Source organism: Colletotrichum fructicola (genome assembly GCF_000319635.2).
Source record: "Colletotrichum fructicola Nara gc5 chromosome Unknown KSG_Nara_v1_contig10, whole genome shotgun sequence".
In the NCBI taxonomy this organism is placed as follows: Eukaryota; Fungi; Ascomycota; class Sordariomycetes; order Glomerellales; family Glomerellaceae; genus Colletotrichum; species Colletotrichum fructicola.
The window spans coordinates 1,646,696-1,662,065 of NW_027094060.1; the positions used below are offsets into that span (position 1 = coordinate 1,646,696).

Here is a 15,370-nt window from a genome sequence, read left to right on the forward strand (position 1 = left end):
GAGCCCATTCAAGTCGTTAAACCATCGCCATTGTTTGTGCGATACGTACAAGGAGAAAAATGTGCCGTTGCCCCCTGCGCTCCGATTGCCACTATCCCACGTTCTCATGATCCAATGGGTGGCAGGAGGGTGAGGAGGCAAGAGACGTTCAATACATACAAAAATAAGAAAGAGGAAATAAAAAGACTCCGGACCTCCCCCAATCTCCCGTTTGTGGTTGTATGAAGGGTATGCGTACAATGAGTATAAAACCTGGTGGTTTGGGGAATCAGGAGCCCGCCGTGGGTGTGAAATGCTCGGCGGTTTAAATCAAAAGTTCGTGGCCTCGTTGGAGGGGGAGTCGGTCGGATGCGGCGGGATACAACACCAGTGCCCTGCCCTGATTAAAACCTTTCCTCCGTTCGAGCCATGGTCATGAAATCTAAAACAGTCGTTGTGCCCTCTCTTTTTAAAGTGCTGTCCTTTGCCTTCGTCATGTGGGCTCATCGCCATGCCTGCCCCGTCAAAGCATTCTCTTACTTCCGTGTCGTACAATGTGCTCTCTCGTAGTTTGCAGTCGTGATTTACTTGCTGCCGCACTTGTTGTTCGTGCAGTAGAGACCGACACCCAAGCCGACCGCGAGAGCAATGATGATGACAACGACGAGAAGGCACCACCACTTGAGCTTTCTGCGGTTGCGGGCGTGCTTGTTGGCGACGGCGACCTCCTCATTACCCTTGGCGATGTTGTCGACGGTCTGCTGGGCGTTCTGCTCGGCGGCGTCGACGACGGGTTCTTGTGCCTCGACAAGAGTGGCCATCTCCTGGTACAACGTAGCGAGCTCCACGAGTGTCTTTTCAATGCGCTGCAGTTCGTTGTGGCGGGCTCTAACGTTGCCCAGCACCGAGTTGGCCTGGCCTGTCCGGTTTGACTTAAGCTATAGGCGACAACGTCAATATCCGTGCTTTGGGTCAAATTGGCGATAGAAAGCTTTGAAAACTTACAGCTGTTTGGAAAACACCCTCATTACCCCAATCGAGTTCCGTCGCCTGCTTGACCTCGTCTTCCGTCGCTTCCGGGTTGACGATGCGGTACTGGCGGGCGATCTGGTCGCGGTAGCGCCTCTGGTAGTCGCTCTCAATCTGCTGGTACTTTTCGAGCTCGCCCTTGAACGTGTTGCGGAGCGAGTTGAGCTGGGCGCTCTTGGTGGCGCGGGAGCCGTCCTGGGTCTTTGCGAGGTCCTTCTCGAGGGCCTTGATGCCGTCCTTGACCGCGGTGTTGCGGAGCTGCGTCGCGGAGACGGCCTGCTCAAGCTGGTAGCTGGCGTTGGAGTCGGTGGAAGCGAGGGAACGCTGGTGCAGCGCAGCAATGCCTTCAATGTCGGATGTGAGGCCCTGAATCTCGGAGCGCAGGTATTGCACGCGCTGGAGGAACTCTTGCTGGGTCAAAGTGGTAGGCGGCGGCGGCTGGTTGGCGTACTGGTTCGGCTCTTGGCCGTAAGGCTGCATCTCATATTGACCTTGGCCATACTGCTTGCGATTGTTAGCTGCGATGCGATGCGACGAGATTCCGCGACGTAGGAGGAAGCGATTGAATGGATTGGTGACGGACCTGGTTGTTATTGTTGTTGTTGGCGTAACCGTAGCCGCCTTCCTGGTCGGGGCCCTGAGCGTAAGGGTTGTTGTTATACTGTCCGTACGACATGTTGACGGATATGCTGCTGTCGACGCGATTACAGACAGAGCGTTGGAGAGGAGGTTGATCGCGTGAAGCCGGAGAGAATTGGCGGAGTGAGAATGTCCGGCGTTGCTCTCGTGAGATGGATCGGGTGGTAGCAGGTGTGAGCACTGAGTACCAAGCGCTGAGGATATTTCGGCTGATGTCCAGTCGTTAAATGACGTCCAGGTTGGACCTCCGGCCGCTGGCAGGAACTGGGAAGTGCTGGAAAGGCACTGAAATGACAGTGTGGGCGGACCCAATCAGGAGCCGGGACCTGTCAGAGCGGATACCCCGGGCAGTGTCTGTGGTTGGGTGGGATGGGGCGCAAGTGGGCAGGATTGGCCGATCAGATTTCCGGGGTCCTGTTTTTTTCAAGTCTTTTTTCTTCTTCGCAGAGGAGCCCGACGGGCGCTAGAAACAAATAAACAGTCGCAGCCCCTCTTGTGGTTTTGGGATGGATGGTACTTTTGAGGTTATACGACACGCCTGGAACGGGAACCGTGAGCGATTCTCGATGCTGACAACCTAAGCAAAAAGAGGATTCGTCGGGTCCGGAAAGACAAGCTGGAGCAGCCCAAGGTCAGTGACATCAGAGCATGTTGCGGCCAGCGGGCGGGGCGAAGCTTATTATTGTACACGGGACGCGGGCATGTTTTCTGCGAAGACGTCCACGGGTTTCGCTGCCCGTCCTACAGACCAGGGAATGTAGGTACCGTAGGTACCTAAGGACTGAGCAGGACTCTCTGGACGGTACTTGTGCCTGGGTCGTACGTCCTTCAGTGTCTCACACGCACCCAGACCGTCCGGCGGTGGTGTGCAGAAAGGGCACGTCAACGGCAGGCAGAACAGGAGGCTGGGCTGCTGTTGTTGCCCCTCCCTGTGTCTTCCCGCAGTCTTGGCTCTTCTAGCACACATGGGACCGACCTGCCACCCAGCTTGTCTAATGTCCAGCCCATGAATGAATGAGGTGACGATTGGGTGGGAACGGCAACTGCAATCGAAATGGGCTGAGCGGCGGCGACACCATCTAGTCGTCCCCAAAAATAGCTGACTGGTCTGACGTGAAAGGTCGAATAATGCTGCCGGTCAATTGCAGCTCGTGTCAATCGACGAACCAAATCGCCGACTATCTTCACCTGCAGCCGTTGCAGAGACTGTTAAGATCCGCAGCCTTCGGTACTTTCGCTGCTGAGCGTCCCGGCTCGACCGCAGGTTATTGGAGGCGTCACCACCATTAAGCTAGTGGCTGTGCGAGCCGCCGTTTTTGCCCATCCCAAGAGTTCTAAGCCACCCTCCCTTCCCGCGGTTCGTCCTTTTTTTACCCACATTGCCTCCCGCCATCAACCGCGTGTTTGCGGTGTGCGCAGCCTGACTGACAGGCAACGGCGATTTCAAAAAGCCCGCTTTAGGCTCCGTATCCGTGTTGCGCGTATGTAGTGGCGGGAGCCCATGAGAAATTGATTCGCAATCAACCCAGCCCGACAAGGGCCAGTTCGTTTGTCCCATGCTTAAACCTTTCCGATGGAGAGCTCGGCAGCGAGACCACCGGATGACGGCTCAAGTTGCCCCTGATTGGCTCGTGATGGCTGTTGCAAGGACGTCGCTGGCTGGACCCGTTTCTGTCGCCTCGATGGGGTTAACACGATCCAACCAGTCTGACTTTGGCGTCATCAAAGGTGTTTCCTCACACATCTGGATTGACGATGGATATATTTTGTCAGCAATCAGTTTTATACCGAGCTAACTTGTAATTGGCCTCTGAACAAGAGATATAGTTGCTTGGTTCTCAGTATCATTGATTGTGGCTCTAGCCGTGATAATGTGATGTCTACCCCATGCAGCCTTTTTGATGCCTTCAACGCCCAAATCTCAAAACTAGCCCAATGATTTCGCAATCCCGCGCTTCGTCTGGAAGCCTCAAGAAGTGAAGTGCTGTTGACTTTACAGCCTGCTACTAATCCAGCTCTGTCCTTGCTTCTCAGTCGACGACACTGTCTTACAAGTACTCCTTCTTCCTTCCGGTGCGAGTGTACTGCGAGAGGTGCCATTCCACGTCTCCCTCCTTGTTTTCGAGAGTCCCGGCGCGAATCTCGAATGGCCGCATGGTCATGCGCGGTCCAACCTCGGCAAGCTCAACTGAGTCGTAGGAAGTACGGACAAAAACATGGCTATCAAGTCTGGTGAGCAGCGGTCAACCGTAACCAGTCAAAGATCAACTTACTGTCGCACTTCTATGGTGTCTTCATTGTTGACGAAGGTCACGACTCTGTTACCTATCTTGGTTTTATTCGTAATCGGTTCCCGTGGAGGGAAAAGATGCTTGAGGATCTTGACGATACGCTGTCCGAGGCGGCTGTTGTGAGGTTAGCTAAAGCATACAACAAGCGGATCGCCGCCACACACCTCTTAAAACCTTCAAAAATCAGGTGGGGATATGCTTCAGAGACAGATCCCCTGATAGATCCCGGAATGTCATGTCTCAGGACCACGGAATGCAGGGAACAAGAGAGCGTTGGGCCGTGAGGAAGGTGAGAAATAGTGATGGCAGTCGGTACGCCTCGATGCTCGTGAAGTAACACGACGTCGCTTAGGGAATTTGATTTACAGGACTGCACAAGGTCGTCGAGAATAAGGTTTCCACGGTTGAGACGGACGGACGTGGGGAGTAAAAGTCTAATCTCCTTGCTGAAGGCGGCCAGACGGCTCGAGGGATCTCTACTGGTGGTGACCAGAATTCGAGGATCTTGAATACCGCTCAGTTGAGAGTACTCATCGTCGAGGTCCAACTCCTCGTTGACCGTGAGATCGGGACGCGACTCATCATACTGGTAGCTGCTCGAGGTCAACACAACTGCGTCTCATTCGACTTCCAAGCTAATCTCACTCTTTTCTCAGGCTCTTGTCTTTCGCAATGGATGGATCCAATGGCTTGCCTGAAGCAAGAGCAGACTTCAGAGCGGCCTTCTTCTCGTTGGTCTCTGCGTCCTTCAGCATCAACGCTCGGCGATACAGGTAGTCGCGCCTTTGGCGCGCTTGTTTTCGCTGTATTTGTGTTAGTGTATATTCTATCATTATACTGGCGTCAAGATTTGGTTGTAATTAACACTTACAATCATTGTTGCTGTTCCCTTCGATGTTGTAGAGAATGATGAGTTTGGCTTTCACTTGATCCTCTGGACGTTGAACTGCACCAACAATGAATTTTTTAGTGGAGTCAAGTCATTTCAGGCAGAGCTCATTGGCCAAGAAAAATACCCGGGGGTCAAAGCGTCTAGCAGGCTACCGCTAGACCCCCTACTCACCTAGGGGGTGCAAAAACAGGGTTTCTATATAAAAAAAGGGGTTTCTACTTATATTACTAAAAGTAGTATTTTTTAATATTAGCTACTAAATTAATAACTTTTTATAATATAATATTTTAACTTTAACTATATTATATAATAATAAAAATAATATTAATATACTAATTTTAAGTAAAGCTATTTAGCTATATATATAATATCTATATATTTAGTATTTAGATTAATAATCTAGAAATGATAACTAAATTATTACTTTTTATATTATGATTAATATATTTTTATTTCTTTACTATTTATATTAGTAGAGGTATTATTAGAAAGTTACTTTTTATAGTATTATTAATACAGAAATATATTAAACTTTTTTATAAAATAAAGATATATATTTAGTATTTAAATATTAAGATTAATATAACTAATAAAGCTAGTATTAATAATAATAGTAAAACATGAGACGGCTTGCCTGCCTTTGGAAACGGCGGTCCTGACATGCCGTTTTCGGCACCTGCCACATCGGGTAATTCTCGGCCATGCCATCCCTCGCTGTTTTTGCCGTCCCATAAATACGTGCCTGCCCCGCCTAACGCGCCGATGTACTTCGAAGTTTCCTTTGTACCTTATCTCTGTCGCAGCATTACCCTGCGCCACTTCCATTTTCCGCCTGCCTCAGCCACACATTCTACCACTACGTTCGCCCTCAGTTTAACTCCTACTCGCGATGACAATCTACGCGATCAACGAAATGCTTTTCCTGGAATCAGTTGACGGAGTGTTTGGATGGTTCAACCACCTCTTTTACTGGCTGCATACTTCGTGCTGCTGACATCAAGAGCAACGCTGCACTACACAGTAGGCCCCATTATTCTTCTCCTAAGCAGTGGTATTAACTCCCTCAGTGGTAGCATCACTCGTGGTAGTTTCGTCTACTATCATCTGCTGCCTTGCGCTTGCCGGCCCCGTTCATTGTCGATGTCGAGTTCCCATCCACCTGATGGAACGCCTAGCGAGTCACCGCCCATCCTGGATGGTCCCCCTTACCGTCCGCCTCGCCGTACTATCCGCCCCAAAATTGCCTCTTCTGGTAATGAGATACACTGTTAGCTGAGCTGTTGGACTGTACCGCCGCTCATCGGTAGTCCCGATGCCACTTCAGCTCCTGCGGCCGCTCCGTGGCGGTCGCCCAGGAGACAGATACCGTGGTTGCCTCGCCTTTTCTCAGACACACCTACCTTTTCTGGCAATACGACAGTTTAGCGGACGTCATGAGGTGGACTCAGGGTCACACAATCCTGCAGCGGTCAGTCGAGATGCCGTTTCAGGCACCACGAAGAGTGCGTGGTGACGTCTCGAGTAGGCAATTCTCGGGCGAAGGGAAGCCAGGTTTGATTGAGAAATGCCTCTTCGAGCACGTCAGTAGCAGAGAGTGTGAAGAGGGGGAGAAACGTCTCATGTCGCGGAGATTGGCATCTGTCTAGACTGCTGGTCTGGATGGAACAGGGTCGGCCTGGCCGAGATTGTCCTAGCTGGGCATCAGAGATGCATTGTCCAGGGGCCACAATGGCTCATGCCAGCAGGATTACCCGATGGGGTAATTGGACTCTCGACTGTAGCTTTAACGCCCGACTCACCTACCGCTGACGAAGTGCCATTGACGATGACGATCGTAGCTGAGCCAATCAGGCGGTAAACGCCTCGCGGTTTCGCCGTTGAACGACAGCCCGAACACATCATCCTCGAGATAGCCTTGGTCTCGATGGCTTGGCTCACGCCACTTCGATCCAAAAATGGAACATGGACCGCAAACGGGTCTCCCCGAGACCCCGAGGCTCGACATATGCTGGCATTCAGGCATCTCAGTCAGGGTGCAACAGTTGATTATCCGCAGCATAGAGGGGCGGAGGCCGTCACGAGTGCCATGTTTCACTGGATGGAGTCACATTTCTCGCAGACCCTTTCGCAAGATGAGGAACAAAGGCTTGCCGAGGTGATTGGTCCATTGGAATGCGTTCGAGCCGTGAGCCCGACTGGCATTTCTCAGGCCTGAACCTTCGCACATCGACGCGCAGCAAGATGAGTTGTGGGAAGTTGCTCAAAGTGGCAATGAGCTCTCCCCCATGTCAAAAGCCGAGTCACACGCCGGAGGAGAGGCTACCCGGGTCAGACCGGGAGTCAGATTCAGCCGGACAAGCCTCCCTCAGTGCGACTTTGACTCCGAGATGTTGCTTCCATTGATGAGTGCCTGTCCTGCATCGTGAACTATGGTTCATGCCGCTAGGAACAGGCCCGGTATGGTTCGAAGTTGGTGATTTGGTTTGCAGAATGCGGACAGGGGCCCAACCCTGAAGCTCCTGTGTGCATGGTCAACACTCAATCCGGCGAATCTGCTATCATTGCCTTGTTGGACGAAACGAAGCGCCAGCTAGACAGGGTGAAAACTCCGCTGGTATTTGCGAGGCCGCGACGAAGCTTGGAAGTGGATAACATCTAGGGCGCTAAACGACGAAGAGGCTGCGTTGCGCCGGTGGGCCAAGTGATCCCTGCCCTGACTTCCAACGCAGATTTTGAAGCGGCAGGCTTCCTATGGATTGATGAGTGGGTTTGGGTTCAACCGTGCTGTCCAAGAAACAGTGATTTGTTGCTACATGGATGGCTGACATCCCATATAAAGTCCGCCCTTCCTCACTGTCACACCAGCCAAGTTAACCAAACTATTAAATCTCACCTTTCTTCTATCAAAAATGGCCAGGCTACAGTTCAAACAGCTGGACGTAGAGTCCATGGCAAAGCTCTATGGACAAAAGGAGCCTAAGCAGAAGGCTACACAGCTGAAACGCCAATATCAACGTGGAGAACAACGACAGCAATCTCCCATTCCGCCATCTATGCTCCCGCCAGCACTTGAGCTAGATTTCGGAACTCTTATTACGAGTGAGACCCAACCCACTACTCACACATCAGGTATGCTCCCTCTACGTTCTGCCAGGCATTGGCTTATGACAGACAGCTGCTTCAGGCAACTTCTGCGGTGTCAATGGCCAAGATCGCACTGAAGTAGACTGGAATCAGGAACCGAACGATGTCGCACGCATTTTGTACCCTATGGCACCACCGTTCGGAATAGGTCCTATCACAGAAGTATCAATGAACCGGTCTTCTCTAGACGAGACCGCGTCGCCTCCGGAATTTCGCTTGCCACATACACCACTACCTGTCCAACTTCCTTCAGAACAGAGCTCTCGGAAAGAGCCAAGTCATTATTACCAAGAGCTGTTCTTATTTCCTGACCTGGGCAAATCTTCAATGGCGCAGATTCATCCGGCGAGTCGCTTAGCCAGTAACATGAATACAGGTGAGACCTATATTGCAAACGCGAAAAAGTTCTAAACTGACTAAAGTGTCACATAGCAATACCTGGAGACCATGAGAGCAGAGAGAGCGGCAAAAGCTACGAAAGCTGTGGTAGTGATGACCCGGCAAGCAGTAATTGCAGTAGCGCTGATGGAGAAACCCATGGCCAGAGCTATTCTCAAGAGTCCATGGGTTCAGGACCGGAACCTACAAGTCAAGATCTGCCGGGAACTGCCGCTTCGCAAGTCGTTCCCGGGAGTATGTCTGTATCGCCCAGCACCGTGGAAGGCTCGTCCAGCACAGCAAGCCCTATCCCCAGTTGTGCAGTCGGCGTGTGCGCCGCTCCTATGAACAGCGGGGCGGAGTCTCAAGCAAACGTTTCCCCAGTTCCAACCCCTTCTTCACATGGTGACACTAGCGCCAGCGGGAGAAAGAGAAGTCACAAGGCACTTGAAGACGATTGTGAGAGGCATGATCGTCACTCGCCCAAGCGAAAGAGATCACGAAACATCTGTATGGAAGCGGCGACATCGGCTTTGGCAGCCAGAACTCTACGCACAATACCATCCCGAGCTTCGGTGGACGAGCCAGGCCAGAGAGCTGTTGCATCCCAGAGCGACAGACAGCTCCGGCGGTCCCCCAGAAGACAACTACAAGTCCACGCAGCCAGAACCGTGTGCTTTGGCAATGACCCCCTGCGCCCTGAAGGACCACCTCTGCGTCCGCCGGACATGGATCAGGCCTCGAAAAGACGTAAGCGGTCAGGAAGACGGCGGGAGTCGTTGCCCTCCACGGCCCAGGTGACTTCTCCGCGACCCGACTGCTCATTGGAAGGATCAAGTCATCAAACGTCCGAACAACTTCCCATCCCTCCTGCCGTCACTTCAGTAGACTCATCATCAGTCGCGTGCAACAACTGCGTCTTGTCTGCAAAACTTTTGTTGCGAATTATCGACATCATTCAGGTCCTTTCTGGAAGCGACACCGAGCTATCTGGTAACGACAGGGCATCAGACCTGCTTCAGCTATGCATTGGGTTCATTAGAGACCATGCCAAGAATAGGCTTTCACATAACACAACGAGCAACCCCTGTGACAAAGTGAATACCGAACCCGAATGGGACTCAGTTGTTGGTGTATCCAGCTTGGAGACTGCTAACAATGACGAAAGCTCAGAGGACAATTCCGAGGACAATGGCGGCAGCGACAGCGAAAGTGTTGGCTCAGATTACGGTGCAAGCACTATTTTACATTCGCAAAAGGCTAAAAGTGGTAAGCGCCGCCATTGGACACCTTTGGAGGAGTTGCGTCTCCGCGCATGGTATGAGGAGGAAAAGGACCCGCGATGGATGGCTCGCAAGTTGGGGCGGCCGAAGGGGGGTGTTGAACAGCACTGGAAGAAGATATGCACGCAAGACAAGAAAGGAAGGAAGTGAGACCAAACTTTGTCTTCGAAGCATGCTAGCATGTATTGATTGTCAGATTGATTGTCAGGAAACACCCGGGCTCACAACTGTCTCTCTTCTGTGCAAACAGGCAAAACTCGTGGCTCCCAAACTTGTTAAGCACATATGTACTTTCAGAGGATTGCGGCACGCGGCAGCTAAAAAAACAGAGCGTGGGCAGACGACAGCGGGATGCACGGAATTACTCCTCTAATAAAAGACGTTATCGAAACCGACGATTACTGTTCGTGGGGTTCATCAGGCGCGGTGATAGGCAGTGGTGGCGTGGGCTCTTGGGTCGGGAGCTGTTCTGAGAAGGCGGGTCGTGCGAAGTAGGAAGAGCCAAGTATGTCGCCCCTCTGGAGGGATCGTAGGACAGTGATCAGGCGTTCGGTTGAGAAACCGGGTACCCAGAGATTGCGTTGGCGGATTCAGGATGCAATGGCCTTCCGCTGACGCAGCCATGTGTTATCCGAATCTGAGCAAATAGCTCTGCAATTGCAATCGCAATACACTCTGTTTCTTTCGGATCTGGTGGGTTCTGCGTACACACGGAGATTCTGGTTGTGAGTGCGTGGCATGTCTGTTGTCGCGACTCGGCGTTTGCATCCATAGAGCTAGTTGCTGGGCTGAAACTTCCAAGCCATAGTTACCAGGTGGGCACGGTCAACCTTGATTTGTTACACCTCCGCTTGGGTTGGTAGCAGGCGGCAGAAAAATATGGTCAGGAGCCAAAAGGGTGTAGCGGCCTGAGTCAAGATGGGGCAGGGAGACAGAATCAGTGAGTGTTTATTGGTTGTGGCAGAATGGAGGATCCGGCAGAATCAATGAGTGTTTATTGGTCATGGCAGAATTGTGGACCCGGCAGAATCGATCAAAGAAGTAAGATCGCCAGATATACGTACCTGCAGCGAGACGTGCCATTCATCGGGAGCTGTGGAGTCGGCAGAATCACCTGCCCCATTTAGCATCTTGATATGGAGACGGCAGAAAAAGATGCTGTCCGCATTGGGACAATATCTGACCGACCCACTAGAGCGACGGACCGTACAAGACGGATGACGACCCAGCCGGCCAAAGGTCTAAATCCCGACCCAAATCCCGCTCACGAATGTACGTGTTGGTGAGAATCCGTACCCCCCGGTATGTCCCTTGCGGCCACATTTGATTGGATACAATGTCGAGCGGAATACCGGATAAACTTGTTGAAGTCAGAATCCACAAACCCCTAATCACCGGGGTTATGATAGGTCTAATCATTACTAAGAGAACTACCTCCCCACAACTAACCGACTAAAGCCGACTTAAGCCGACTTCAACAAGTTGATACTGTATCACTTCAATAACGCTAGTGGGTGAAATAGCCACAATCAGGCAGCTTGAGCGGATCTTCATGTCCTCAAGATTGTACGATAATTTCCATCTGAAAGTAGATCTACGACAGAACGTGGCCACTGGACCAAGGCCCTCATATGGTGGGCGAGTCTGGTCTTGGTATGCCATCCTCGGCAGAACGCGAACCGGAGTCGCTCGGATTCCAATAGAGGGTTTGGGCGACTATCTCTCCATCACTGCTGCCTGTCCTCAGTTGCAGCGATAGTTCTGTGGAGGGGTTTCCATAAATTTGTGCCACCCGAGATGAAGGCGCCTCTCTTCTTTTTCCAGCTGGTTCATGATGCTGAGCCGCTGCTGAGCAGGCGGTCTTGATTTCAGCCACGAGATCTACGGACGCTATGCCAGGTTTGCAGGTTCTTTCTTGATGCTTGTTATTAAGGCTGTCTTCGTCGGAGTCGAAGAGGAAGGTCAACCGGTGGCCTTGTGACGTGTTCCGTTCACACGACAGCTCGCGTGGTGTGGTGACCCGCAACGGAGAGAACACGGAATGGAGCCTTTCACACATGATGTTTGAGGGCGATGCCACTCTACGAAATTTTCATTCCGGCATGGTTGAGGCCCCTCAAGCTATGGTTGTGTATTGGCTCCTACGTGAGAACGTGCACTAAGCATGTGGATCGGCAGTATGGGCACTCGAAGAAACCCACTTCCAAAGTGCTTATTTGTAGAGACCGAGGGGCCTGAAGCCGCTGACATCGTGTACGGCGCGTGGCTAGAAAGCCTGGCCATGACCGATTATCAGGGGGTCCAGAAACGGATGGCAGAGCCACTGTCGCCAGAAATGCTTTTTACCCACGAGGTGGCTGCAGAAATAGACCCAGCTTTATCAGCTGCTGGTACTATCAACTTGACCGCTCAAACAAACCAAAAGCCATTATTGCTTCTGAAGCGCACTGCTTGCGCAGATTTGCTTCGGACCTAAGCTGCATTGGCGGCCCTGCTTGAACAGGATCTTGCGTGCGCCGTCTCTCCCGAGCGGGCTTTTGCGTATGCAGATTCTCCTGCGCAGGTCTCTGCGCAAGCGGTTGTTCCGCCCACGTGAGCTTCTGCGTGCGCAGGGTCTCCCACGCCGGCTTTTGCGTGCGCGGCTTTGCCTAGGCATGCTCCTGCGCATGCGGCCACGCCTGCGCACATCTCTGAATGCGCAGATACGCCCAAGCAATCTCATGCGTACGCGGCTAGGCCACGAGCACTTGTCATGGCCCGCTGACGTGATCTTACACGCGCCGCTCATAGAAGTAGATAATAGGCCCACGAGGTCGTCTTGGCCAATGCTGCGCAACACAAATTCAAGCAATCTTACACCATTGGGTACCAGTAGTTCGGTATGATGACTGGAATATCTATGCACGCTCTCTATGGAGGAAACCACTAATCACTATAACTTGTTGCCCTGATGTGCGTCCCAATGGTTACAGCACGCAAAAATAATCCAAAGTACTTGTAACGCAATCCTGAGCGAAAGTCTCTTATTCCCCATGAGGATCAGTCCATTAATCCACCTTGCGACGGAGCCCGTCCAGCAAATATTGATACACCCCGCATAGAGCGCACGAGACGACAAGCCACCATCCCGTTACTGTCGTCGTGGCTATCGACGTCGCCGACCACTGGCCTCCGTGGACGGTGTAGATGTTCAGAATGGTGGACAAGAACCCAATCAACGAGTTTGCCAGCGTAGGACTGCGGTTTTATAAGTGAAACAAATCCACGGAGATCGGCCAAACACAGCCTCTTACATGACAATGTGCTGATGCACCCAGACGTAGTTCGCACGCCATCTGAACCATAGCCAGGCCAGGCCGATGGATGCGACGCCCGAAAGCACGGACGCGAGAGCAATCAGACAGTCGTTGACCCAGTCAGAGACGGCCTGCCCAACGCTGCCCATGTCCTCGAGAACTTGCGACCGCCTGAGTGAAGCAAATGTGGAGGGGAAGACGATATAGCCCGCCAACAACAGCCAGGAGAAAACCTTTGCCAGGAGTGACCACCACCAGTCTATTTCTCTGTCGTTCTCCAGCACCATCTGATCGTATCTAGAGATCGCATTGTAGGTCTTGGCCTTGTCATCGTCATCGTGCCTGGGAGGGAGAGAGTTACCGTATTTCATGGTCGCCGACTGCAGTCTACTGTAATGATCCTGCCCTTGGGATTTTGATCAGTGTTCTCGCACAGCCATGTAGCATAGTCATGAGCCTGGAGCCACATTCTGCTCACGAACAGGTCGTCATAGTACGTAGCAGATGTGGGAAGAGGAGCCTCATGCATCGCCAATTTTCTTTCCTATATGATGAGAATATCTGCAGAAGAGGAGACGACATATGCAGCCATGCTGTAGACGTGCGCGGGAGCAAGATCGGACCTGCCTCTTCCCGCCACTATCTGCTTTGAACCGTCCGAGGTCCGATTCTCCATTTCGTGCTGGCATAGCATCTGACACGACAGCCTAAAACGCGGTACAATTTGCGAGATAGGCTGCTGTTTCCTTCTTCATGCGCGAGAGTGTTTCCATATGTAGATCTTGCAGCTGCCCGGTCAACTCGACGAGTTCTCTCACGAGGCCGATTATGACCGTCCATAGCTGCCGTGACACCTTCAGCTTACGGTGCAGTGCCGTATTCTCCTCCTGCAAGAGAGATATGGCCGCATAATGCTGCTCTTCGGCCTGCCTTGTGAGCCTAGTGAGCAGGTCGTCGAGCTCGAACGTGTCAGAATATACGCTTGATGTGCGGCGAGGTTCCATCGTTGCTACGGCACTTTCCACAGTCTGGCCTCTGTCTTTAAGTATCTCGAAGACGTCTGCTTTTTGCTCAATGACCAGCATCAAGCAGAGACAGTTGTGCCCAGCTGTCAACTGCGAAAAGTCGTCGGGTGCGGGCAGCAACTGTCTGACGGCCGACATGTTGACGGAAGTGCAGATGCGCCAATCTTTGAGGGTGTCTTGTCAATCCCGCGTGGCGCCCACCATTGACGCCGTCATCGACCGTCACCAGCCAACAGTCTTCGCCTTTTCAAGGAACCTGTCAGTGGACGCCATACGGTTCGAACAGTTCTGTCGGCACCCTCCTCCTCTACGGCTTATCAAGGGCGTGGTCAAGCGCGTCCTTGCGCGTTTGCTGCCCTGCAACGCCGACATATGGGACTTTCCGTCAGGTTTGGAGGCCTTTCTGCGCCATCTGCTGCTATGGGCCGACATAAATGGAGCGGCATTCTGCGGCAGTCTGATCTACCTGGGGCGAGCTCTGCGGCGGTCGCAGAGCACTCTGACGACGGAAAAGAGTCGGCATCTACGCCTCTTGGCGTCCATAATCGTTGCTCGGAAATACATGGAAGACGACGCCTACGATACGCCGTTCTGGACCGATCTCGTGGCCGGTGTAAGCTCTTTTCGTTTCACAGACGATGACATCAACGAAGCAGAGAGGGCCCTTTTGGAAGATGTTGCTTGGGATCTGAGTATCAGCAGCCAGCAAATGTATGTGACATCCAGGGTGGTCCAGGATTTGGTCACCACTTCCCCGCTGGAATAGAGACCACAGGCTCCCGCCGTCACGTCAGTGCGCAGCAGTATTGATATGCCCGCCGCAAGCAAGTCAATTCATTTCACCTAACTACAGGAATAATAGCTTGGTGAATGCAGCTACGACAGAATGGGCAATTGTCCAATATTAGGTAGCGCCCCTTGCAGATAGCATGACCACAAGGCATTATCCGTCACCTCGTCCTTGTCGGGCGCTCTAGACATTTTGGACATTTCACGTCAAGGGCGTTTCCAGTCTTGTTCGGATGTTGGGACCTCACAACAAGCAAATCCAATCATAGGGACGAAACGCCTCACGAAGAACCAAGACAAAGTAAACGACGAAGATCCTGTATGTAACCCTAAGTAACAAATCAAATCACCGGATGTCTAGCAACGGAACACAGCAGCGCAGGCCACACATTGCGTCCTGTGAAGGAGCGGTCCTGCCTCTCTACTTCACAGGCAGGTGCCAGGAGAAGGAGAGGGGGGATGAGAAAGCGAGGTGAGACGCCTTTGCCCGCCTATGGCCAGGACTTGAGGTTTTAGGCTGGGCTGGGCGTTTTACCCCCGTCACGTAGATTTCGTTGACACTGTCTTGAGGTGGCCATACTTGCTTTGACTTGTCTATGTACTATAGCAACTTCAGGGCTCGAAT

At 52.3% G+C, this 15,370-nt stretch overlaps 5 protein-coding genes across 5 annotated transcripts; 2 read left to right on the forward strand and 3 right to left on the reverse strand.

The window, feature by feature from the left end:
* Positions 1 to 563: 563 nt before the first annotated feature.
* psy1 (Syntaxin-like protein psy1) lies at positions 564 to 1,684 on the reverse strand (the record flags this gene model as incomplete). The annotated part of the gene is made up of 3 exons (XM_032033534.1): positions 564 to 917; positions 985 to 1,509; positions 1,592 to 1,684. The coding sequence occupies 3 exons, from the start codon at positions 1,682 to 1,684 to the stop codon at positions 564 to 566; spliced, it is 972 nt and encodes a 323-aa protein (XP_031887418.1).
* Positions 1,685 to 3,695: 2,011 nt separating this feature from the next.
* Positions 3,696 to 4,815, reverse strand: IMP4-1 (U3 small nucleolar ribonucleoprotein IMP4; the record flags this gene model as incomplete). Its single annotated transcript, XM_032033536.1, has 5 exons — positions 3,696 to 3,867; positions 3,921 to 4,052; positions 4,103 to 4,531; positions 4,584 to 4,741; positions 4,810 to 4,815. 5 exons carry the CDS (start codon positions 4,813 to 4,815, stop codon positions 3,696 to 3,698), a joined length of 897 nt encoding a protein of 298 aa, XP_031887263.1.
* Positions 4,816 to 7,357: 2,542 nt separating this feature from the next.
* CGGC5_v015940 (uncharacterized protein) lies at positions 7,358 to 9,785 on the forward strand (the record flags this gene model as incomplete). The annotated part of the gene is made up of 7 exons (XM_066153346.1): positions 7,358 to 7,429; positions 7,490 to 7,593; positions 7,670 to 7,959; positions 8,006 to 8,350; positions 8,407 to 8,607; positions 9,413 to 9,449; positions 9,521 to 9,785. The coding sequence occupies 7 exons, from the start codon at positions 7,358 to 7,360 to the stop codon at positions 9,783 to 9,785; spliced, it is 1,314 nt and encodes a 437-aa protein (XP_066007333.1).
* A 2,897-nt stretch (positions 9,786 to 12,682) lies between these two features.
* CGGC5_v015941 (uncharacterized protein) lies at positions 12,683 to 13,935 on the reverse strand (the record flags this gene model as incomplete). Its single annotated transcript, XM_066153347.1, has 4 exons — positions 12,683 to 12,872; positions 12,929 to 13,228; positions 13,293 to 13,311; positions 13,797 to 13,935. 4 exons carry the CDS (start codon positions 13,933 to 13,935, stop codon positions 12,683 to 12,685), a joined length of 648 nt encoding a protein of 215 aa, XP_066007334.1.
* Positions 13,936 to 14,005: 70 nt separating this feature from the next.
* On the forward strand, positions 14,006 to 14,864 carry CGGC5_v015942 (uncharacterized protein; the record flags this gene model as incomplete). The annotated part of the gene is made up of 2 exons (XM_032020400.2): positions 14,006 to 14,667; positions 14,819 to 14,864. 2 exons carry the CDS (start codon positions 14,006 to 14,008, stop codon positions 14,862 to 14,864), a joined length of 708 nt encoding a protein of 235 aa, XP_031882700.2.
* Between the last annotated feature and the right edge of the window lie 506 nt (positions 14,865 to 15,370).